Source organism: Dermochelys coriacea, chromosome 11 (genome assembly GCF_009764565.3).
Source record: "Dermochelys coriacea isolate rDerCor1 chromosome 11, rDerCor1.pri.v4, whole genome shotgun sequence".
NCBI lineage: Eukaryota > Metazoa > Chordata > Testudines > Dermochelyidae > Dermochelys > Dermochelys coriacea.
Window position 1 is genome coordinate 28,146,633 of NC_050078.2, and position 25,694 is coordinate 28,172,326.

Consider the following 25,694-nt stretch of genomic DNA (forward strand, 5'->3'; position numbering starts at 1 on the left):
GTACCTGGTTCTTAAGATGTATTACTTAAAACTCTTCTTGATTTTACTTTGTTACTTTTATCTGCACCTTTTCACTAGTCCTGCCATGGTTAAACTTTTGTCAGAATTTCCATTGAAACCTTCATTCTTCAGGTTTTACATCTCAATGCTTTTCAGTGATAGAGTTTATGTTGTTGAACTTCATGCACTTTTTTTCTCTGTGCAGTTTAGAGCATCTCCTCAAAATTTCAAGACATTTTTAAAGCTAATTGCTAAGTACACAATTCTCCCACTCATTCCATAGTTTCACATGCCTTTGTTTATTATGCATTTTATGTTGGTTATTTAGTGTAAGCTTTTTCCACACATCAAACAGTTAGAGGAGCTGTAACCCCAGACTTTTCCTTTCTTTGTTCTACTCAGAAGGAAAACAAAACCAACTTTGACAGTACTTGATTTTTTGTTTTCTATATACAGCCATGTATTTTGTTGTTCATTTGTTAAGGCTGTGTAATCTAAATCTGACTTTTTGTATATAATAGCTACAATCAATGTCTGATGTATATTTTCCAATGTCTTCCTACACGGTATAATACAAAATCCCTTTTGTACAGTAAGGTCTTTTATATACTGAAAATAAATGATATTCACATGAACCCCTCCCTCCGTGTTAAGTGACATTAGAGGTTTTCTGCTGCCACATGACAGACTGTCAAATCATTCCAGCCCCACAAGGGTGGATAAGGAAAAAAACAGAGAGGCAATAAATCCCCCCTTGGGAAGAGAGGACGCTCCCTCCCTTTGCAAGCCCAATTCAGTTCAAAGAACTTTAAATATAATTTAAGATGTGAATGAAGACAATAAATTCTGCCTTTTGTCCCTGATTCAAGGGCTATGAATGAAATCTGTGCTGCCTTCCATATGCCCCTTTTCCAGTTGGCCATCTCCATCCATTTACTGCTGCCCTCAGAAAGAGGGCTATGGCCATGATCACATAAAATAAAATCCTCAGACAAGGCAATCATAACCAGATAGTTGCTCCAGTATGGTTACAAAATAATAATCTGTTATACATAGTTTTAAGAGCCACCTGAATTCTTAGCTAGTATCTGTATGTGTTTAAATTAGACAAAATAATGGGTATAACTGAGGAATAGTGTAACTGTAGATACAAATAGTTAAGAAAAAGACCTCTCATAAATAATACATCCTTCCTAGAGAGAGACCTCATATTAACTCACGAAAGAGGTTGGTAGGTGTTGGATCAGGCCCCAGAAGAGGTATCAGCATGCCAATAGCAGTGCAGATTATACTCCTGGGGGAATTCTGTGCCAAAAAATTAAAAATTCTGCACACAATATTTTAAAATTCTGCAAAATTCTTCATATTTTATTTGTCAAAATAATACAATATAATGCCAATTTCAATTATTTTGGTAATTTATTTCAAAATATGTCAGTAAGAATGTCTGTAACAATACAGACCAAAAGAAAAAAGATTCTGGTAATTATTTTTTTTTTATAAATAGATTCCTTACTAGGCATATTAATACAGAACTTTGAGTAATTCATTTAAATTACAATAAAGAACTGTGTTTCCTGCACCCATCAGAAGCAGTGCAAAAGCTTTGGAGTTTCAGGAGTAACAGAGGAGCTGAGGGAACGGGACGGAGCCTGGAGTGAAGCTGAAGGGTTGTTGGGTTTTGGGTGGGAGAAGTTTTTTGGTTTTTTGGGGGGGTGGAGGGGGCAGGATTGTAAGGGAGCCTCTGCCATGCAGACCTTGGCTGATCACAAGCCTCTCCCATTCAATCAGGCACATCTGCCCTGTCCCTGCATCCCTCCATCCTGATTGGTCCCTGGAGCCCCCATCCCCATGTGGCTATGCACTCCCACTCCCATTCAACCCCTGGCTCAACGCTGTCACCCCGCTAGCTCCAGAGCCCACTAGCCCCCCCATCTGTCCTCCCCACTAGCCATTCTGAACCCATCTGTGATCCCCCAGCAGCCCCGTGTGCCCCACTCTGTCCTAACCTGGCTCCACGGGCCAGGTGCTGTGATGAACTTCTACTCCTGGGGAAATTCTGTGCCACTGCACATGCACAGAATTTTTTTTCCCCCACAAAAAATGCATTCTGCCCCAAAAGTGCTTCAGTTCTGCCTTTTGTCCACCAGAGGCCGCTGTGGCACCAGAACAGCCTGCTGCATTCATGCTGTTGGCTTTTCTGGTGCCACAGTGGCCTCTGGTGAGCAAAAGGCAGAACATGCAGCACTTTTGGGGTAGAAAGTATTTTCTGTGGGGAAAAATAAAATTCTGTGGGACATATGAATTCTGAGCATGTGCAGTGGCACAGAATTCCCCCAGGAGTAAGATTACCTCCATGCCATTTGCTACGAGCTCTGAGCTGTTCCTTAAAGACACAACTTAGCCCATCAGATGTCAACTGATGAGTACACTGGTGCCATTTTTGAACACTCCCCTTTTTGATCATAAGCACATTTGAAAAACTACATATCACTTCCTTCATTATTGACATTCCATAACTTATTTGATTATAGAATTCTATAAAATTACAGAATAATTATCAGTTGCTTGTATTATGGCAGCACCAAAGGATCTGATCAGGATTGGAGTCCTATTGGGCTATACACTGTATGAAGGAGAGACACTTTAAAAAAAGCATATACATTGAAATTACTTTGAGCAGTGATGTAAAGCTTTCCTAACAAAAACCTCAATTAGGAAAAATCTATCAAGTTTTGGGTTTTGTTATTCATTCAAAACTCAGATCTGATTTGCGGAAAGCAACCTTGATCAAGTTTCAAACGCTGGTGAGGGATTAAGGGGTTTGGTGGACCCACATACATTAAGCAAAGTCTAAGGTTTCAGATGACTTTTGCACTGAGATCTTGGCTTTGTGTAATATTTATTGTTGAACTTTACAAGGAACCTCTACAAGCCAGAACCAGTGAGTTTCACATAGCTGTGCTCTCGAGACCATAAAGGTATATCTACACAGCAGTTAAATACGTGAGGCTAGGCTGAGTCAGCTGACTCAGGTTGTGGGGCTTTAAAATTGCAGTCTACATGTTCAGGCTCTGGGGTCGTCCCACCTTGCGGGGTCCCAGAGCCTGGGCTCCAGCCTGAGCCTGAACATCTACATCGCAATTTTACAGCCCTGCAGCCCAAGCCCCCGAGTTTGAGTCAGCTGATCCAGGCCAGCCGCAGGTGTTTAACGGCTGTGTAGACATACCCTAAGAGTCTTGTCATCATGCAGATGAAAGGAAGGAAACGCAGGCAGTTCTTCTTTTCAAGTGTAAATTTTGAAGATTAAAAAGCACAGATATTAAAAAAACAAAGTCTCCAACATTTTTCCATTATATTATGTCACACTGGGCAAAGTGAAAGCCCCAGCTGTAAAGCTTCATGCCACATTCTCAGTATCTTCCTCAAAATAGGCTAGTTTGGTTCCTGTTGCTACATATTTGATGTTCTCGATTTCCCCGCCGTCATTGCTAGGCTTCTGAAAATGAATTTCTATCATATCCTGCATGCTCTCCTCATCCTCCTCAACCTCTTGAATTTCTGACAGCAGTATGGTCTTCTTGGAAATCCCAGAAAATATCTGGTAAGGAGGAAAACACACATTGTATGTTCAGTTTCAGGAACCGGTAGGTTGCACAGATAAAATGTCAGTGTGAAGATATCGCTATAAGCTTGCCTTTCATTTTAGGATTTCTACTATGGTGTTGGTCTACTACTGAAATCAGTGGGAGGTTTGAATTCTATAGAGTCAGGCTACTGACTTCAGTAAAAGCAGGATCTGGCCTCTTTAGCTCATGTGTCCTAAACTCTTCACTGAAACATAGTGAGCCAGATTCTCAACTGATGTAAATCAACATTGCTCCATTTAAGTCAATGCAGATACACCAGTTTACACCAGACATGGGATCTGATTCCTTATTAACTTCAAAATATATAATTTCTTGCAACCTGGAAAGCACATTTTTAACTGAGATAGTGTATGTATATGTATCTATCTACACGATAAGAACCACCATGCACTAAGACAGGTCTGTGACACAGCAGCATCCGTGTTTATAACACGTTGTGTATTTTTCCTTATTGACAGGGTGATGTTGAGAAAACATTCTCTAGCCAGGTTAGGACCAGTGATTTAACTTAGGGGTTTGTGTGTATGCATGCTCACATCTCAGCAGAGGGAACTGGGAACCTGGTCATTTACTAACCTACCCTATGCAAGCCCAGGGGAGGGGTGGGAGGAAATGTACTGACCCTACAGAATAAGTACTGTTGAAAGGTATCAAGAACAATACCAAGCCAAACAATCCTGGATATTTGCATCTGGGCCAAAGTGGGCCAATACACACTGGAGTACATATTGTAAATATGGGCATAGAGAAATCATTTCTGACCTCATAGGTAGATGGATAAAACTTTATGCAGAGAAAAAACAGCTTACAGAGAATCCACTGATATACATGAACTGTGAGGTTTTGCGGAGAGGATTTACTGTTTGTAAAAGCTTTGTGGGTGCTTTTAGTTTGATTGGGAATGTTGGTATAATATACCCATTAACCACAGCACAGGCAATGAGGGGTTAAATTAATGCTAGATTTAGTAGTACTTTTATGATATGGACACTGATTCATCAATTGTGTGTAACTTAAATGAGAACAATTAAGCCATAAAACACCTGATGGAACCTTATCTATGCCCTGACTGTAGACAGACATGGTTACTGCTGTGACACATGATGAAAAAAGCATTTGTGTGTAATTTCTGAGTGAATTACAACCCTCATATTGTAGGTCATAAGATCATCAACAGAGGAACAAGCTATGGGGGACTCTCTGCAAGGAGTGAACACTCCCCACAATCTGTAAAGCACACTGCTTCTGTGCCCCAGAGGAGCCTAAGGCCAGGCTGGTAGATCTACAGCAATGGGAATTCACCAGCAAGTTTTTGTATACACCCGCCTAAAATGAGGGAGAAACAGCAGCTCTGAACTACAGCAGTTTTCCTGCCACTTTGTGACCTGAGGAGAAGATTTTGTTCACAATCCACCCTCCCAGAGCACAGATTGTTTGCTCTGTTTTAGCATGTAATATCATTAAGATTAATTTACCTGAAATTTTTCCAAGTGCTTTTCTATGTTTGGGGAAATAGAAAGCATAAAGCGCTTTTCATTTATGCAGAAAGGATGCTTTGTACATCTCATACAGTTGTCAGCAACTAGAACAAAGAATTCAAAAGTGAGAAATAAAATTAATACAATCTAAGGTGTATTTTTAAGCACATCAGAAACAAGACAAATCCTTTTAGTATATAGTTAGAAACTAAACACAATTTTTTAAAGTTTACTATTTGGAAATTGGAATTGACATTTGTGACAAAACAGATGTTAATTAACTGTCCACTAAAGTTTGTGGATCATATCTACAGCTGATGTAAATTAATGCAGATCCACTGATTTTAGTGGAGTTTCACCCATTGACACCAGCTGAGAATCTGGGTAACTTTCAATGGCATGACATGACAAGTATATTGTCCCACTTTTCTCTTTCCTGTAAAATGAAATCCAGTAATGCAAAGGCAAAAGAACACTGTAATGTGAGGGGTAAATATCAAAGCTTACACGCTGTATGAATTCATATTTGATCCAAAAGAAATGTGATTAAACACCGCTGTTTTTAAAGACCTATGGGCCTGAGTCCCTTCTCATTTATAGTTGAATAAATAAGGAATAATTCAGCTGAAGTCCGTGCAGTTCCACCAGGGTAAAAACAATATAGATGAGTGGAGAATCAGGCCCTGTAACTTTAGCTAACAAGATGTTATATAAAATACCTCCAGGTTTGAGGAATGTAATAATGGCTGTGCGAGACCTTCTGTCATATCTCACATCCTTTACTTCTCCTCCACCTGGTTTGGATTTGTAGAAATTCAGTTCTAATTTATCTCTGATCCACTCATCCGGTATTGGTAGATCTGGTACTTCAGAAACATTGATCTTCTCTCCAGAAATTGTGACATGGAGCTAACAAAAAACAGACTTTATTTTCTTTATGTGCTACAGTACCTGTTCGATACAGTTTTTGAAAACAAAGATACATATTTTTGAAGTATCTCAAAAGTTTTTATATTGACCTGTCAATTACCTCAAATTTGACTCCTGTTCCTAGTGTAACCGGCATTGCTTTCAACTCTATCTTTTCATTATCCAGGCTCACAATATGCTCACCTCTTCTTATCAGTTTCTGGGCAACTGCAAGGGAAATTAAGAAGATTTTCAGGTCGCTTTACACTAATGAAAAGTACTCCCTAGTGCTCTTAGCCAAAAATCTCTTTAGCATCACTAAAAGTGAAATAAATGGGAGTGAGGTGCCTAAGTGCTTTTGAAAATCCCACTAGGCACCTATCTGCTTCATCACGTGTTTAAATACCTTTTTAAAATCTCACCACTGTATGTAATGTGCATCACTAGTAAAGTATTTTAGGATCGTCCGTATGAAATATGCTACCCCTATATACAATATTATGGCTAAATCGCTACCAGTATGAAACATTTTGATTCCAGCTAAAAGTTAATTGAGAAATAAGGAAAAAGAAAAGGAGTACGTGTGGCACCTTAGAGACTAACAAATTTATTAGAGCATAAGCTTTCGTGAGCTACAGCTCACTTCATCGGATGCATTTGGTGGAAAAAGCAGAGGAGAGATTTATATACACACACACACAGAGAACATGAAACAATGGGTTTATCATACACACTGTAAGGAGAGTGATCACTTAAGATGAGCCATCACCAGCAGCAGGGGGGGGAAGGAGGAAAACCTTTCATGGTGACAAGCAGGTAGGTGAGCTGTAGCTCACGAAAGCTTATGCTCTAATAAATTTGTTAGTCTCTAAGGTGCCACAAGTACTCCTTTTCTTTTTGCGAATACAGACTAACACGGCTGCTACTCTGAAGCAGGTAGGCTAATTCCAGCAGTTAACAAGAATATCAGAGGAACAGTGGGGGGTGGGGTGGGAGGGAGAAATACCATGGGGAAATAGTTTTACTTTGTGTAATGACTCATCCATTCCCAGTCTCTATTCAAGCCTAAGTTAATTGTATCCAGTTTGCAAATTAATTCCAATTCAGCAGTCTCTCGTTGGAGTCTGTTTTTGAAGCTTTTTTGTTGAAGTATAGCCACTCTTAGGTCTGTGATCGAGTGACCAGAGAGATTGAAGTGTTCTCCAACTGGTTTTTGAATGTGCTACTCTGAAACCTGTGAGAAATAAGGCAGGCTCTTGCTTTATGTGAAATTTTATTTACTAGTTTGCAAACAAACTGTTCTGTTTAATTTAAATCTGGATCAACTAAGTTCCAGCCTCCAACTCCACTGTAGGCTCGGGTTGCCTGCAATTTAATGGGGCACAGCTGTGTCTGAAGGAGGCTGATGTAGGGAAAACTGCCCTATATCATTGGCATGGATTTACTAATATTGACTATAAGTCTGTACATTAATGTTGTGAAAGATAACATTGACTGATCCAAAGCCCACTGAAATCTGAAGAAAGACTTGCACTGATCTCCATGGGCTGTAGATCAGGCCTCATCCCTCTGTGAGGTAGGATCTATGTAATTGAGGGTAGACTGTTGGTATTCTGTCAGCTGAGTTTAATTGGACTAGAGCTGATGCTGACATAGTGGGCAAAATTCTACTCTCACAAGGTGCAGTTGTCTAACTCTGTGCACCCATCTGAGTGACTGGGCTCTGAATGTAGAGAAAGTGGGATTGTCTCAATATTGTTTTCAACTTTATTTGGGTTTTAGCCCACGAAAGCTTATGCTCAAATAAATTTGTTAGTCTCTAAGGTGCCACAAGTACTCCTGTTCTTTTTGCGGATACAGACTAACACGGCTGCTACTCTTAAAGTTTATTTGTGATAGCATGAAAATGTTTGCATCTAGGCTGAGAGCCAGATTATGGTGCTCTTACTCACTGTAAGCAGGTTCCCCCTCCAGCCCTGGAAACTCAGGCTAGTAAGCTCTCCTTCTGATCAAATAAATTGTTGTTTAACCCCATATCCCTTGCTGTTAACATGAAATACATTACTAGTTATAATTAAAATATGGACCATACCATCCTCCTCTTCAAAAGTGAGAAGAGCTTGTCTTTGCTGCAATCTGAATGGAATTTTTGCAGCTATGTGAAAAAGGCAGCAAGTATTCAAAAATGTGTCATCACTCTCAGCATTTTTCATCCCAGTAAACTTCATTTTCTTTTTCGGTATCTCTCTTTTAATCTAATATTGTAGAACCAAGACAGGAAATGACAAAGTTTAAATAATTTATTAAGCAACTGAAAAAATGTATAGTAGGCATCTTGCCTCAATCTGCAGTATTCTTTTAAGGCTAATATATAGTAGGGCTGAATTCACCACTGATGTAACTGGACTGAAGCAGAACTAAGTAAACCTAGACCATCCCTGACAGGTGTGTGACTATCCTGTTCTTAAAAACTTCCAGTGATGGGGATTCCCCAACCTCTCTTGGATCCTATGTCCCCCTAAGGAATTTGGTCTGTAAGCTTTTACTTTTCCTCTCCAATAAACTTTGAGCACAAACTTGTCCTTAGGTACTAAAACTCCAGTTGAAGTAAATAGGGATTCTACCTGCGGGATCAGAGCTTTGATGTGTAGAACTTTTAACACCAAAGGAAGTACAAAACATTGTGCAAAAGCAGATATCACAAAGCAGTTTAGGGTTACTGTTTGTGCTGTATTGACTGTAGCTCTTTGGTAATAGGAGTCCTGCTAAAATTGCCTTGCATGTTACTAACTTAGGAAAATAAACATGAATGTTACAATGCTTCATAACATTTGCAGCAGTGTAGCCAAAAGAGAGTTCTGATTCTGAACTCACCCATATTATACCAATATAACTCCATTGACTTCAAATGATTTGCACGCTATAAGTGAGATCAAAAGTAGGCTACATGCAATTTGGGAAAACTAAAGTTACAATCGTGTTTTTTTCTGTAATGGACAAGTCCCTTTTCTTTCGACTCCCCTTTCTGACAGAGATATAAAATATGAACTCATGAAAACGTTATGCACTTTTTTCTTTTTCTTTCAATTTTGTCCTGATCTTTCTTTCTTTCTTGTATCTTCCAGTTTCACATTTCCGTTTTTCCCCTCAGTGTCAAGTGTCAAGTTATTAACTTTGCCAGATAGAGAATGAGAAGGAAAGCAATAACTGAATTTCATACTGAACTCAAAGGAGCTACACAGATTTACAAAACTGATGTTCTGGCCCATAGAGTTTAGAAATTCAGAAGTAAAATATGTCCATTTGGAAGCTATATCGTAAATATTTCAAATAGCAATTACCCGAAAATCCTGTGAAAGCTTTGAACTCTTTGCTGCTAGGTCATCTCTGAGCTTCTGAATCTCTCTCTGCAGCTCAATATTTTGATGCTTTACTACAGTAAGATTTCTCTGCAGATTACAAAAAAATATATATATATATATATAAAATGCATAATATGTAGAAGAGTCAAACTCTGGACTTCAGTAAAAAGTAGTAGGCACTAGAAATTGGAAAATGAATTTCCGTTTTTAATCTTTTGCTAAAAATAACCAACCACACAACTATCAATAGCATGAACAAATATGAGATAGATTAAAGCAATGGTACAAATTACTATCCAAGAGGTAAGTTTGCTGTCCAAGGAACAGCTCCATTCAACTTAAATGAGAAAAGTAAGATTTCAGAAACATTAACATACCACCATAAACTTACACTGCACTTTACACAGTTAGGCCCTGAACTTTCATATACATAAGAGGAATTTATACATGTGAACAGCCTTGTTTAGTTCAATGAAATTAACTGTGTGCATTAAATTATTTATGTGCAGGATGTGGTCCTAGATAATCTATATTCCCTGTCCTGAAGAGTTTAGAAACTGAGGGCCAGTTCCTGGCCCCCTCCCACTCCACTCTCTTTATGCCACTCAAGAGGTAAAAAGGGAGCAGAAACCAGCTGCATTTCCACAGCTGGGGATTTCCTAGGTATAGGGGAATCCTGAGTGGGATACAGCCAATGTAACCAGCTCCCATGCTAGCTGTCTTGCGGTGCCTGGCGTAGGGAGCACATCAAGATTAGAAAGGGGACATTGCAGAAGTGATGAGCTCCAGTTATCCTGAACTATTGGGTGGCTCCTTTAGCGCCATTATCAGCTCATGGCATTTACATCAGTTTCCAGATTGCTCTAATATCTACCATTGATGGTGAAAACAGAAGTTATGGGTTTGATGTAGAAATTACAGGGTAAGGGTCTATGCCCTGTGTTGTGCAGGTCAAACTAGGTGATCATAAAGGTGCCTTCTGACTTTCAAATCTATGAATCCATGATCAGAGAGCCACAGTAGCTCTCTGAGACATCCCAAAGAGCAGAATGAGTACAGCAGAGGATTTGGGCTTTAGAGCCTGATTCTGCAAATGCTTGTGCATCTAAGTGACTTTACCAACGAATAATCCGATTGACTTTGGCTGGGAGTACGTACATATGTAAAGTTACTCACATGTGTAAAGTGTTTTCAGGATTAGGCTCCAAATAAGATAAGACACAGAATGATGACAATGCAAAGAGGATATAGATTATTGATAAGAGAAAGAAAGGATTGCTTGAAATAGAGGGTTTTAAGTGGGGATCTGAAAGAGGACAGTGACAGCACCTGTAGGATGAGGACAGGGTATTCCAGGTGTAGTTACAAGCACAAAGTTGAGTAGAAAAAGGGCACAGTGAACATAAGGTGGAAGCAAGAACAGAAATGTAGAATGAGGCAAAACTGTGTAGAGCCATGAAAATGAGGACAAGGAGCTTGAATTTAATATATTTGGCTACTTACATTCTACTATGTCTGAAGTTCTCTGTAAATTAATAATGTACCAGCAAAACAAATTATATCCATCATTTATTAGTTTGATCATCATCTACATGAAAATCATTATTAAAAATACCTTGGAATATTGAGGTAATAGCCTCTGAGCTACAGCTGATAGGTCAAATCTAAAACTGTATTGCAAATCTCTCTCCCAGATAAGCGACAACCATCAGCCCCTGACAGTCTAGGAAGAATTCACTGCCTATCACTCATGTTCCAAATGCCTAGATTACATACCCCAGGGATAATTACCAACTAATTCTAAAAGGAAGCAGAGGATAACTTTGCCATCCTTGGTAAGTAAACTTTTGTGTCTTTATGCAGCTATGTTAGCTGCAAGCTTTCTCAGGTTGCAAGCTCTCTACAATTATGTAGAAATGACTAACTCTCCTGGATGCTCTAAGCTTTTATGAGGAGTGTTAGGAAGTTTTGTTTTAAAGTGTTCTTTATGTAATTTGATAGAGCAACTGAATGACCTAACTCAACACAATGTGGACTTTAGCAAATTGTAAGACTGTGCTGTCAGTTTTCAGAGTAGCAGCCGTGTTAGTCTGTATTCACAAAAAGAAAAGGAGTACTTGTGGAACCTTAGAGACTAACAAATTTATTTGAGCATAAGCTTTCGTGAGCTACAGCTCACTTCTGTCAGTGGGAGCCTTGGACCAAGTGAAGGTAAATTCTGTTAGCCATCACTTTTTACCTGTGATGTAGAAAGTCTTAGCTTTGCCTGCATTCTTTCAAATAATTACTGCAAGATTTTTTTTATTTTTTTTATCATGTAACTTCTGAATTTTGTATAAAATGATGTGCTAAATATTCTGGCCCTATGAAATGTAGTTCTGATGGAGTTGTTTGCATTGAGAGGGGAAAGTACTCCAATCTACAAGGAACACATTTACAGCTCTTCTCCAAATGTTGATAGCTATGGGTAAATTCTCTTATTACCTCCTGATTTTCCTTTCTTATAATGCTTTCCTTATATTGCTCCTCTTCTAAATCCATTAGCTTTCTCAGCTCATCTTGTGCCTGATCTCTCTTTTCATCAGCACTTAGTTTCAAAAGAAGGAGCTCATCTTTTTGTTTTTCAGCTTTTTCAAGCCTTTCCTTGATATTGAAAACAACAAGCACTTTAGTATATTTTCATTAGAACAAACAAAACATTGTAAAGTCGGTTTAAAAGCAACCTTTGGGAAAATTTTTTTCTTTTGGACACATTCATGCTGCTGCTGCTGCTGACTTCAGTGGAAACCTAAGAGCTGTGCAGTTCATACGTACCTTCCATTTTTCTAGTTCTTCTTTAAGATTGTCAACCTCATCTGTCTGTGTGCCAGAACAGGTAGTAACTTTCAGATCCTAGAAAGACAAGAAAATGCACAGTACTATTTTTCACTTTATAATATCACCAGATATGTCATGCTAGAGAGACTACATTCACTTGTTAAATCGTTATCTGTACAAATCATACCAGCTGTGTTCAAACTATACTAGCGAACTGAGAAGAATAACACTTTGCACTCGTCTGAAATATTTTGCCACTGTAATTATGAGTTAATCATACATGACAGTCCAGTTCTTGACTGAGCACCTTATGCTGCTTCTCTGCAACTCTGCCAGTCCAGATGAGTGATGGGGAGAAAGTGCTGATGAGGCAAATCTGATAGAGACATGCTGAATTAGATATTCCCAGTATTTTCATGCAGGAGTATAACAGATGCACTATAACAACAAGTTTCTCATTTTTACTCTTTCACTTCAATAAGTCTTGACAGTTAGACAGACTGAATTACTGTTGTAGTTGGAAAGGATATAAATCTCAGAAAATGGATTTTGGTCATTAAACATGGGGACCTAACTGGAACTATTATCCAACTGCAAACTATCCAAATAGTTCTGACACAACATGGAGACATGCTGCCCCATGTCTTCCAAAAAGAACGAAGATCATTGGGGTCAACTGAGGTCAATGGGTTTACTCACAGTGTACAGAGTTATATAGAAAGCCTTGGCAGAATTTGATTTTTTTTAATAATTTCAATGGATAATATCAATGTTCATTTTTAAGCATTTTTATCAATTTAAATTTTCACACTTGTGGGAAATTATGGAGGAATAAGATAACTATTTAATGCCAGCATATGTTGAGATTCAAAAAGTTAAAGCTTTATAATTGTTAAAACATAATTTGTCATCATAACATCATAATATACAAAGCAAATACAAAGCAATAAATCATACTTGTTTTTACCATTCATTTCACTAGTCCATTTGTAACAAGCCTAATACAAAAGTTTAAATACTTGGGCAGTATTTTCCTAACTTTGCCTATCTATAAATTTCAATTATTATTCATGGAAATATTTTTGTCACTTTGTGTGTGAACAGTGAAATCGACATTTACCAACAAAATTCTAATCCCTCCAAGCCTAGTGGATCTAAAGGTAGAGGAGGCCTGGGATTACTTTAAATCAAAGCTGCAGAAGCTATCGGAAGCCTGTATCCCAAGAAAGGGGAAAAAATTCATAGGAAGGAGTTGTAGACCAAGCTGGATGAGCAAGCATCTTAGAGAGGTGATTAAGAAGAAGCAGAAAGCATACAGGGAGTGGAAGATGGGAGGGATCAGCAAGGAAAGCTACCTAATTGAGGTCAGAACATGTAGGGATAAAGTGAGACAGGCTAAAAGTCAAGTGGAGTTGGACCTTGCAAAGGGAATTAAAACCAATAGTAAAAGGTTCTATAGCCATATAAATAAGAAGAAAACTAAGAAGGAAGAAGTGGGGCCGCTTAACACGGAGGATGGAGCGGAGGTTAAAGATAATCTAGGCATGGCCCAATATCTAAACAAATACTTTGCCTCAGTCTTTAATAAGGCTAAAGAGGATCTTGGGGATAATGGTAGCAAGACAAATGGGAATGAGGATATAGAGGTAGATATTACCATATCAGAGGTAGAAGCGAAACTGAAACAGCTTAATGGGACTAAATCGGGGGGCCCAGATAATCTTCATCAAAGAATATTAAAGGAATTGGCACCTGAAATTGCAAGCCCATTAGCAAGAATTTTTAATGAATCTGTAAACTCAGGAGTAGTACCGAATGATTGGAGAATTGCTAATATAGTTCCTAATTTTAAGAAAGGAAAAAAAAGTGATCCGGGTAATTACAGGCCAGTTAGTTTGACATCTGTAGTATGCAAGGTCCTGGAAAAAATTTTGAAGGAGAAATTAGTTAAGGACATTGAAGCCAATGGTGAATGGGACAAAATACAACATGGTTTTACAAAAGGTAGATCGTGCCAAACCAACCTAATCTCCTTTTTTGAAAAAGTAACAGATTTTTTAGATAAAGGAAATGCAGTGGATCTAATTTACCTAGATTTCAGTAAGGCATTTGATACCGTGCCACATGGGGAATTATTAGTTAAATTGGAGAAGATGGGGATCAATATGAACATCAAAAGGTGGATAAGGCATTGGTTAAAGGGGAGACTGCAACGGGTCCTACTGAAAGGCGAACTGTCAGGTTGGAGGGAGGTTACCAGTGGAGTTCCTCAGGGATCGGTTTTGGGACCAATCTTATTTAATCTTTTTATTACTGACCTTGGCACAAAAAGTGGGAGTGTGCTAATAAAGTTTGCAGATGATACAAAGCTGGGAGGTATTGCCAATTCGGAGAAGGATCGGGATATTATACAGGAGGATCTGGATGACCTTGTAAACTGGAGTAATAGTAATAGGATGAAATTTAATAGTGAGAAGTGTAAGGTTATGCATTTAGGGATTACTAACAAGAATTTTAGTTATAAGTTGGGGACGCATCAATTAGAAGTAATGGAAGAGGAGAAGGACCTTGGAGTATTGGTTGATCATAGGATGACTATGAGCTGCCAATGTGATATGGCTGTGAAAAAAGCTAATGCGGCTTTGGGATGCATCAGAAGAGGCATTTCCAGTAGGGATAAGGAGGTTTTAGTACCATTATATAAGGCACTGGTGAGACCTCACCTAGAATACTGTGTGCAGTTCTGGTCTCCCATGTTTAAAAAGGATGAATTCAAACTGGAGCAGGTACAGAGAAGGGCTACTAGGATGATCCGAGGAATGGAAAACTTGTCTTATGAAAGGAGACTTAAGGAGCTTGGCTTGTTTAGCCTAACTAAAAGAAGGTTGAGGGGAGATATGATTGCTCTCTATAAATATATCAGAGGGATAAATACAGGAGAAGGAGAGGAATTATTTCAGTTCAGCACCAATGTGGACACAAGAACAAATGGGTATAAACTGGCCACCAGGAAGTTTAGACTTGAAATCAGACGAAGGTTTTTAACCATGAGAGGAGTGAAGTTTTGGAATAGCCTTCCAAGGGAAGCAGTGGGGGCAAAAGATCTATCTGATTTTAAGATTCTACTTGATAAGTTTATGGAGGAGATGGTATGATGGGATAATGGGATTTTGGTAAGTAATTGATCTTTAAATATTCAGGGTAAATAGGACTAATCCCCTGAGATGGGATATTAGATGGATGGGATCTGAGTTACCCAGGAAAGAATTTTCTGTAGTATCTGGCTGGTGAATCTTGCCCATAGGCTCAGGGTTTAGCTGATTGCCATATTTGGGGTCGGGAAGAAATTTTCCTCCAGGGCAGATTGGAGAGGCCCTGGAGGTTTTTCGCCTTCCTCTGTAGCATGGGGCATGGTTGACTTGAGGGAGGCTTCTCTGCTCCTTGAAGTCTTTAAATCATGATTTAAGGACTTCAATAGCTCAGACATAGGTGAGGTTTTTCATAGGAGTGGGTGGGTGAGATTCTGTGGCCTGCACTGTGCAGGAGGTCGGACTAGATGATCAGAATGGTCCCTTCTGACCTTAGTATCTATGAATCTATGAATCTAGTTATAGGTGTATAAATCTTTACAGGAGCAGGGCCTTAGATGATTAGATTGCCAAGAATAATATAGGGAGGGGAAAATAGGATCAAAAAGTATTTCCGAATTAAAAAATTAGAACACAGAAGTTCACATACAGAGAAAACTTGTAGCTGAGCTGAGCACCAGAAATGAAGGAAAAACCCTTCTTGCTCCATTTTATTTCTAGTTGCAATTTTCTGAAAGAGAAAAATTCCAGAAAGACCTGCAGAAAAATCCTTCTTGTTTCACTTAAGATTCACGTAAAACTGGAATGCGAATCATAAAATTTAGGCATAGAAAAGACTTATTAGGTAATCGAGTCAGTTCCTGTGCCAAACTGGATATTCCACAAAATATTTCCTACAAAATATTTTCCAGTGCTTTGTCCCGTCTATTTTTTTTTTATTGTGAAAGGAAAAGAGAGAGAAAGGAGAAACAGGCTATAACTGGAAACTGTTCAGAAAAAAAGAATGCCTATTTACTACTGAAAAATATCTTACAGCATTAGCTAAACATCTCCATTTAGAGATCTCCTTTTCAAATACAGATTCTTACAGCATGGCACAACAGAAAATACTTACCATAGAATCATCTTTTAAGGAACATAGTTCACTTGTTAAATCCATTGAACCCTGAGGAAATAGAACAATACACCACTTTCACAATATGTAGAATGTACAGGATAAAATAATAACCTGAGAGCAAGACATGCCAAGATTTCTATAGTGCACAACTTAAGGCTTTGATATGGAAAACACTTAAGCATGTGTTAAGCACGTGCATAAGTCTTTGCAGGTCGGGGATTTATGGAAATTATCTGCACATCTCATGCTTACACTGAAGTTTGATTTAGTCTTGAGAAAATTAATATTAATGCAATAAAACGGCAAACTAACTTAATTGAGGCTCATATTGGAAATTTGCTCCATGAATGGAATTCTTATTAGTGTCAATTGGAAATTTTTGCACAAAAATGGATAATGGCCTTTCCTTTTGTATGTATTATTTGTATTGCAGTAGCAGCTAGATGACCCAATTAGGATCACGATTCCACATAATACTTGTCATTGCATTGAATGCAGGCACTTAGTCTGATGTCATATCACATTATAGTACATATTATCAAAGAATCAATGTTAGAGAAAACAATTTGTTATTGTGGCAGGACTTGTTTTCACAATAATGTTAACTAACTAATCACAACAATCTCATGGGGGAAGTAAAGTATTTAACTCTATGACAGGTTTCAGAGTAGCAGCCGTGTTAGTCTGTATTTGCAAAAAGAAAAGGAGTACTTGTGGCACCTTAGAGACTAACAAATTTATTTGAGCATAAGTTTTCGTGAGCTACAGCTCACGAAAGCTTATGCTCAAATAAATTTGTTAGTCTCTAAGGTGCCACAAGTACTCCTTTTCTTTTTATTTAACTCTATGTTAGCGATGAGGAAACTGAGAAAATGAGTAAAACCATCTCTTGGTTATTTCACTACATAACACATAAAGTATGATAATTTTAAAAATAATTATTTTACCAGAATATTAGCATCTTAGATACAGTTAATTAGATATTTTTCAGTATAAAGATTGTTTATTATTTCATAAAATAGAAACAAAGATAAAAAGAACATACTTCATTATGAGTTATAAGGCCAGTGTTCTATTACAGGGGTCAGCAACCTTTCAGAAGTGGTGTGTCGAGTCTTCATTTATTCACTTTAAGGTTTCGCGTGCCAGTAATACATTTTAACATTTTTTAGAAGGTCTCTCTTTATAAGTCTATATATTATATAACTAAACTATTATCATATGTTAAGTAAACAAGGTTTTCAAAATGTTTAGGAAGCTTCAAGCCAGCCGCTCAGCCCGCTGCCAGCCTGGGGTTCCGTTCACCTAGGCCAGCAGCCGGCTGAGCGGGGCCTGCAGCCAGAACCCCAGACCGGCAGCAGGCTGAGTGGGGCTGGCGGCTGCGATCCCAGACCAGCAGTGGGCTAAGTGGCTCAGCCCGCTGCCACGCAGCCCGCTGCCAGTCTGGGATTCCGTCCTGGCTGCCAGCCCCGCTCAGCCCGCTGCCAGTCTGGGATCCCGGCCCTGCCCACACAGAGTGGGTACCTACTTCTGGTTCTAGCCCATTCTCTTCCTCTCTCTCTGCACTGAGCTAGGGTGGGAGTCCACTGAGCACAGGGCTCGCGGTGAAGGAGCAGGCTGGGGGTTGGGGTGTAGGGTCTGGCCAGGACCTAGAATGAGGGAGGGGGCTCAGGGTTGGGGCAAGAAGTTTGGGTATGGAGTGCTTACCTGGACAACTCCCATTTTGTGCAAGGGGTGCAGGTAGGAATGTAGGGGGTGCAGGAGCTCCCGTTTGGTGCTCAGGGTGGGGGTGAGAATGTGGGGGTGCAGGAGTCAGGGCATGGGGTGGGGGGGCTGGGTATGTGTGGGGGTGCTGGAGTCAAGGCTGGGGTTGGGGGTTGCAGGGGTCTGGGCAGGGGGCTGGGGTTGTGGGGGGTGCAGGGTGCAGGGCAGAGGGCTGGGTGTGTGTGAGGGGGCTGCAGAAGTCAGGGCAGAGGGCTTGGGGCATGTTGGGGGGGTGCAGGAGTCAGGGCATGGGGTGTGGGGGTGCTGGGGTCAAGACTGGGGGTGTGTGAGGGAGGTGCAGGAGTCAGGGCAGAGAGCTGGGGTCGTGGGGGGTGTAGGGGTTAGGGCAGAGGGGTGGGGGTGTGGGCTAGGGTCGTAGGGGTGGTCCCAGTCCCCTGCCCAGAGCGGCTCACGGCAGGGGCTGGAGGGGGTATGCCCTGATTCCACCCCCCTTCCCCACCTCTTCTCTGCCTCCTCCCCGGAGCAGTGAGCGTGCTGTGGCTCCGCTTCTCCCCTCCCTCACAAGAGCCATCAGCTGATTGGCGGCCGGGAGGGAGAAGAGGAAGGATAGGAACCCAGCATGCTGGGGGAAGAGGTGGGGGAGGGTGGAGCTTGCCTGCACTGCAGCAGCAGTCAGCAGGACCAAGCTTCTTCACCCTGCCCCCACGGGGAGGGGGTGGGGCGGAGAAAAGCGGGCCAGGGCGGGCAGGATTTTTAATGGCACGCTGCTGCCTGCCAGGGTCCCAGCCTGGGTTCGGCAGCAGGCTGAACGGGGCCAGCGGCTGGGACCTGGCAGGCAGCAGCGTGCCATTAAAAATCAGCTCGCGTGCCGTCTTTGGCACGTGTGCCATAGGTTGCCGACCCCTGTTCTATTATATTTAATATTAGAATAATATTAGGATGATCATAAATATAGTAATGAACACACTGGAAAACGTTTATCCTGGAGATAGTGAAGTTCCATATAAGAGCAAGGATCCACTTGTGCACATGTGATGTCAGGGCAGGGCAGGGCGGGGGGCTACAAACGGTTTTCAGAGTTGTCCCCTTATCTTTCAAATATTTTACGCACTTGCTTAATTACATGTGAATAGAGCACCAGCAGGATCAGGGTGGTGTTAATTTTTGTGTGTTTATCTTGTTGTGTCAGGACCACACCTTCCCTTTTGCAGTACTACCAACCCCAAATGTTCCAAAAAAATCATGAGGCAGGTTTAAAATGTATCGGATTTTTTCCCCAAAAAGGGTTAGTTTTATGTGATTTCTGGCTTCCAAGCTTTCAAGCATCGTTGGGTTACATTTTCAAGCTTTTCTCTGCAACCATGAGAGCTACAAAGTTGCACAGCATTTTCTGGTTTTATTTTAATGAAAGCTGCAATTCTCACACATTGACTTTTCTCTAGGAGGTGGGGCTTAAAGTAAAACTTTTTGTAAGCCTTGCAATAAAATCACAAGTTAGGACCACTGCTTCTGCTTGGAAAGCACCTAGAACACTTTGAGTGCCATCCAAGAGAAGTAACAGTAATAATATTATCCACACAAAAATCTGCTATATGTAACATACCAAATAATCAAAGAATCATAGGACTGGAAGGGACCTCGAGAGGTCATCTAGTCCAATCCCCTGCACTCATGGCAGGACTAAGTAAAACGGCCCATCAAGATAATCCACTGGCGGGCTGCGAGACAGTGTTTACATTGACCACCCGCAGGTGTGGCCGCGGTTCGCCATTCCCGGCCAACGGGAGCTGCACAAAGCGGTGGCCAGCACATCCCTGCGGCACGTGCCGCTTCCCACAGCTCCCATTGGCTGGGAACGGTAAACCACGGCCAATGGGTGCTGCAGACAGCCGTGCCTGCAGACAGTCAATGTAAACAAACTGTCTTGCGGCGTGCCAGCAGATTACCCTGCCAGCAGATTACCCTGACGGGCTGTGTGCGGCCCATGGGCTGCAGATTGCCCACCATTGATCTAGGCCATCCCTGACAGGTGTTTGTCTAACCTGCTCTTAAAAATCTCCAATGATGGAGATTCCACAACCTCCCTAGGCAATTTATTCCAGTGCCTAAACCTCCCTGGCTGCAATTTAAGCCCATTGCTTCTTGTCCTATCCTCAGTGGTTAAGAAGAACAATTTTTCTCCCTCCTCCTTGTAACAACCTTTTATGTACTTGAACACTGTTATCATATCCCCTCTCATTCTTCTCTTTTCCAGACTAAACAAACCCAATTTTTTTCAATCTTCCCTAATAGGTCATGTTTTCTAGACCTCTAATCATTTTTGCTGCTCTTCTCTGGACTTTCTCCAATTTGTCCACATCTTTCCTGAAATGTGATGCCCAGAACGGGCATAATACTCCAGTTGAGGCCTAATCAATGCAGAGTAGAGCGGAAAAATTACTTTTTGTGTCTTTCTTACAACACTCCTGCTAATACATCCCAGAATGATGTTCGCTTTTTTGGTAACAGTGTTACACTGTTGACTCATATTTAGCTTGTGGTCCACTATGACCCCTAGATCCCTTTCCACAGTACTCCTTCCTAGGCAGTCATTTCTCATTTTGCATGTGTGCAACTGATTGTTCCTTCCTAAATGGAATACTTTGTATTTTTCCTTATTGAATTTCATACTATTTACTTCAGACCATTTCTCCAGTTTATCCAGATCATTCTGAATTTTAATCCTATACTCCAAAGCACTTGCAACCTCTTCCAGTTTGGTATGATCCGCAAACTTAAGTGAATTCTGTACGCCATTATCTAAATCATTGATGAAGATATTGAACAGAACCAGACACAGAACTGATCCCCAGGAGACCCCACTCATTATGCCCTTCCAGCCTGACTGTGAACCACTGATAACTACTCTCTCAAAACAGTTTTCCAACCAGTTTTGCCCCCACCTTATAGTAGTTCCATCTAGGTTGCATTTCCCTAGTTTGTTTATGAGAAGGTCATGCGAAACATTATCAAAAGCTTTATTAAAGTCAAGATATACCACATCTACTGCTTTCTCCCAATTCACAAGACTTGTTACCCTGTCAGAGAAAGCTATCAGTTTGGTTTAACACAATTTGTTCTTGACAAATCCATGCTGACTGTTACTTATCACCTTATTATCTTCTAGATGTTTGCAAATTGGTTGCTTAATTATTTGCTCATTATCTTTCCAGGTACAGAAGTTAAGCTGACTAGTCTGTAATTTCCCGTGTTATCCTTATTTCCCTTTTTATAGATGGACAAATATAGTACAGACCCGTTTACGTGCGAATCCACTTAACGCGCGATAGCACCATGCCTCCCAGTGCTACCTATTTAACACGCAAGACTCATTAACACGCGGTACAGGAACTTGCTATATAGCGCTACACCTGTGCTCACTAACTCACTGACATAAAAATTGACAGGAAGTGTGGAACAGAAATGTGTTGTACATCTTTACCGCTATTGGTGAAGACGTATCATGAACTCTTAGTCATTGTCATGCAAGAGAGATATATAATATATAGTAGTTATATAATAATACATCTACTACGTTAGAAAATTTTAACCACAAACCACAATTTGGACCACAAGCTAATATAATGGAAGAGGGCAAGCGTCAGAGTTCCTACACTGTAGAAGAAAAACTAGCTGCAACAGATTGAGTAAATAGCAGAGAAACCCAGGCCAAAATTTAAAAAAATATTGGGATTGCCGAATCGACTTTCCAAGGATGTCTAAAAAAAGAATTTAAAATGACTGGCTTTGTACAAAATATGGATTTTGCCGTGGGGCTTAGGCAAAAACATGTGTGCTATTCAGCAAAACCCACAACAGACAAAGCCATGAGCATGGGGTTTGTTCAGGAAAGGCTTAGTTTGGATACATTACCGAGTGGCTGGAGATGGATGAAGATTGCCCAACTTCAGAATTTCTGTCTGATGAAGAAATATTAACGGACTGCAAGGCTACGTCAGACCTTGAAAGTGATGGCGAGAATGTTGTTGAAAAGGTCAAAATTTTGCCCACAGAAGCCCTTTGTGCTGTAAAAACTGTTGTAAGATTTAAGGAAGAGCAAAATGTGGAAAATATCAAAATCATTCATCTATGGCAAATAACAGATTTCATAATAAAGAAAAAAAACGCAAGCCAGAAAGAGCAGAAAATAACGGCGTTTTTTTCTAAGTGAATCATAGACACTTTTTTCCAGCATGGCCCTCTTAACCCGTGGTCTGTTAACACGCAGTTGTGACGGCTTGACTCCCGACATCCGCACATAAATGGGTCTGTACTTTATAGTGCCATTTTTCAGTCTTCTGGAATCTCTCCCATCTTCCATGACTTTTCAAAGATAATCGCTAATGGCTCAGGTATCTCCTCAGTCTGCTCCTTGAGTCTACATTTCATCAGGCCATGGAGACTTGAAGACATCTAATTTGTCTAAGTAATTTTTAGCTTGTTCTTTCCCTATTTTAGTCTCTGATCCTACCTCATTTTCACTGGCATTCATTATGTTAGACATCCAATCATCACCAACCTTCTTGGTGAAAACTGAAACAAAGAAGTCATTAAGCACCTATGCCATTTTCACATTTTCTGTTATTGTTTTTTCCTCCTCATTGAGTAATGAGCCAGCCCTGTCCTTGGTCTTCCTCTTGCTTCTAATGTATTTGTAAAATGTTTTCTTGTTACCCTTTATGTCTCTAGCTGATCTCGTTTTGTGCCTTGGCCTTTCTAATTTTGTCCTTACATATATTCATCCTTTGTAATTTGACTGAGTTTCCACTTTTTGTAGAACTCTTTTTTGAGTTTTAGATCACTGAAAATCTCCTGGTTAAGCCAGGGTGGTTTCTTGCCATACTTCCTATCTTTCCCACACAGTGGGATAGTTTGCTCTTGTGCCCTTAATAATGTCCCTTTGAAAAAATGACAACTGTCTTCAATTGTTTTTCCCCTTAGACTTGCTTCCCATGGGATCTTACCTATCAACTCCCTGAGTTTGCTAAATTCTGCCTTCTTGAAATCCATTGTCTTTATTTTGCTGTTCTCCCTCCTACATTCCTTAGAATTGTGAACTCTACCATTTCATGATCACTTTCAGGCAAGCTGCCTTGCACTTTCAAATTCTCAACTAGTTCATCCCTGTTTGTCAAAATCAAATCTAGAACAGCCTCTCCCCTAGTAGCTGTCTCAACCTTCTGAAATAAAAAATTGTCTCTGACACATTCCAAGAACTTGTTGGATAACCTGTGCCCTGCTGTTTTATTTTCCCAACAGATGTCTGAGTAGTTGAAGTCCCCCATCACCACCAAGTCTTGTGCTTTGGATGATTTTGTTAGTTGTTTTAAGAAAATTCTCATCCACCTCTTCTTCCTGGTTAGGTGGTCTGTAGTAGATCCCTACCATGACATCACCCTTGTTTTTTTACCCCTTTTATCCTTACCCCCAGAGACTTTCAAAAGTCTGTCTCCTATTTCCAGGTCAACCTCAGTCCAAGTGTATACATTTTTAATATATAAGGCAACACCTCCTCCCTTTTTCCCCTGCCTGTCCTTCCTGAGCAAGCTGTACCCTTCTATACCAATATTCCAGTCATGCATATTATCGCACCAAGCCTCTGTAAAGCACATAAACAAGAGTACTTTATAATGAAAAAAAGTGTGTTATTTTCTTTATATTTGCACTTTACAAGGCACCAAACTCTCTTTATAGCAAGACAAAACGCTGCCTAAATGACCATTGATCCCAAGGACAAAGTAACTTGTAAAAAGAAAAGGAGTACTTGTGGCACCTTAGAGACTAACAAATTTATTTGAGCATAAGCTTAAGTGAGCTGTAGCTCACGAAAGCTTATGCTCAAATAAATTTGTTAGTCTCCAAGGTGCCACAAGTACTCCTTTTCTTTTTGCGAATACAAACTAAAACGGCTGCTCCTCTGAAAAGTAACTTGTGTTACTCTTTAAAACCTTGACAGGTTTCAGAGTAGCAGCCATGTTAGTCTGTATTCGCAAAAAGAAAAGGAGTACTTGTGGCACCTTAGAGACTAACAGATTTATTAGAGCATAAGCTTTCGTGAGCTACAGCTCACTTCATCGGATGCATTTGGTGGAAAAAATGCACCAAATTCCACCAAATGCATCCGATGAAGTGAGCTGTAGCTCACGAAAGCTTATGCTCTAATAAATTTGTTAGTCTCTAAGGTGCCACAAGTCCTCCTTTTCTTTTTTTAAAACCTTGGTGACAGTAATCATTTCCCATCATGTGTGTTCTGTGTATGGTCAATAACCCAGAGGTACTTGTGGCACTTTAGAGACTAACCAATTTATTAGAGCATAAGCTTTCGTGAGCTACAGCTCACTTCATCGGATGCATTTGGTGGAATTTGGTGCATTTTTTCCACCAAATGCATCCCATGAAGTGAGCTGTAGCTCACGAAAGCTTATGCTCTAATAAATTGGTTAGTCTCTACGGTGCCACAAGTCCTCCTTTTCTTTTTTGCGAACGCAGACTAACAGGGCTGCTGCTCTGTAACCCAGAGGTGTTTTTCAGAGCGACAGCATCACACCCAGTCGCCGGTGGGCATGCGCCTTTACCACCCGCCCTTAGGAAGCCAGCGTGGAATTTGCGCTCGCATCCTTCCCGGGCCGTAGACGCTGGCCCACGAAGACCCAGCTCTTTAAGGGAACCCAGCCCCAAACCGGACGAGGCAGGCGCTGCAGGCCCCTGGCCGCTCTGCCAGACACCGGCAGAGCCCGCCCCGCCGGCTCCCGGCTGCCATCGCCCTGGGCGCTCGCTTTCAGTTTCGCTTTCGGGGCGGGGGCCAGGGAGGGGGAGGGGGCGGCGGCGGCGGCGCGGAGCAGCTGGCCCGGGCTGCACTTACAGGGGTGGGGGCCGGCGAGACAGGCGCTGCTGTGCGTGGATCGGGTCCCCCCGGCGCGCTCCAGCCCCGGGCCTGTGGAGCCGCCGACGAGCGGGCAGCTGCACTCGCGGCCGCCGCCAGTCTCCCGTTCCCGGCAATGACGCGCCGGGGAGGTGTTTCCGGGGGCAGGCTGCCCGCCATGCGCCTCCCCTCCACCCAGCCCGAGCGCGCCCGCCCAGGGGAGTGCAGGGGCTGGGCTCTCAGCCCCCGGCGTCCCCACCCCTGGGGCAGCGGCTTCCCTCCCCCGGCCCTTGGGGGATTACGCTCCGCCCTGCCCCCGGGAGCCTTGTGCCGCGCTCGGGAAACCATCGCCAGGGAGCTGTAGCTCGCGAAAGCTTGTGCTCAAATAAATTTGTCGGGTTTCAGAGGAGCAGCCGTGTTAGTCTGTAGTCGCAAAAAGAAAAGGAGGACTTGTGGCACCTTAGAGACTAACACATTTATTAGAGCATAAGCTTTCGTGAGCTACAGTTCATCCGATGAAGTGAGCTGTAGCTCACGAAAGCTTATGCTCTAATAAATTTGTGAGTCTCTAAGGTGCCACGAGTCCTCCTTTTCTTTTTGCAAATAAATTTGTTAGTCTCTAAGGTGCCACGAGTCCTCCTTTTCT

The 25,694-nt window shown here is 41.2% G+C and overlaps 1 protein-coding gene across 6 annotated transcripts; it reads right to left on the bottom strand.

Annotated features, from left to right (window-relative positions):
• Positions 1-280: 280 nt before the first annotated feature.
• On the bottom strand, positions 281-25,243 carry NMI (N-myc and STAT interactor). 6 transcript variants are annotated; one of them, XM_043505117.1, is made up of 11 exons: positions 25,049-25,223; positions 22,060-22,211; positions 16,420-16,470; positions 12,214-12,291; positions 11,884-12,042; positions 9,379-9,486; positions 8,130-8,292; positions 6,159-6,265; positions 5,848-6,037; positions 5,126-5,232; positions 281-3,601 (listed from the first exon to the last, which is right to left on the bottom strand). In XM_043505117.1, the coding sequence occupies exons 3-11, from the start codon at positions 16,462-16,464 to the stop codon at positions 3,401-3,403; spliced, it is 1,158 nt and encodes a 385-aa protein (XP_043361052.1). In that variant the 5' UTR covers positions 16,465-16,470; positions 22,060-22,211; positions 25,049-25,223; the 3' UTR covers positions 281-3,400. The 6 variants fall into 6 exon arrangements, with proteins under 6 accessions (XP_043361052.1, XP_038278617.1, XP_038278618.1 ...); XM_038422689.2 differs by having other exon boundaries at positions 22,060-22,220; positions 25,049-25,180; XM_038422690.2 differs by having other exon boundaries at positions 22,060-22,147; positions 25,049-25,170.
• Between the last annotated feature and the right edge of the window lie 451 nt (positions 25,244-25,694).

Bases quoted from the DNA above. Each gene is read 5' to 3' on its own strand.
- NMI (XM_038422688.2), bottom strand. From the start codon at position 25,228: ATGGCGGGCAGCCTGCCCCCGGAAACACCTCCCCGGCGCGTCATTGCC. The intron at 8,293-9,378 runs GTAATTGCTATT...CTACAATATTAG, and splicing joins AGCTTTCACAGGATTTTCGG to ATTAAAAGAGAGATACCGAA. The intron at 5,233-5,847 runs GTATTTTATATA...TCTTTGTTCTAG, and splicing joins TACATTCCTCAAACCTGGAG to TTGCTGACAACTGTATGAGA.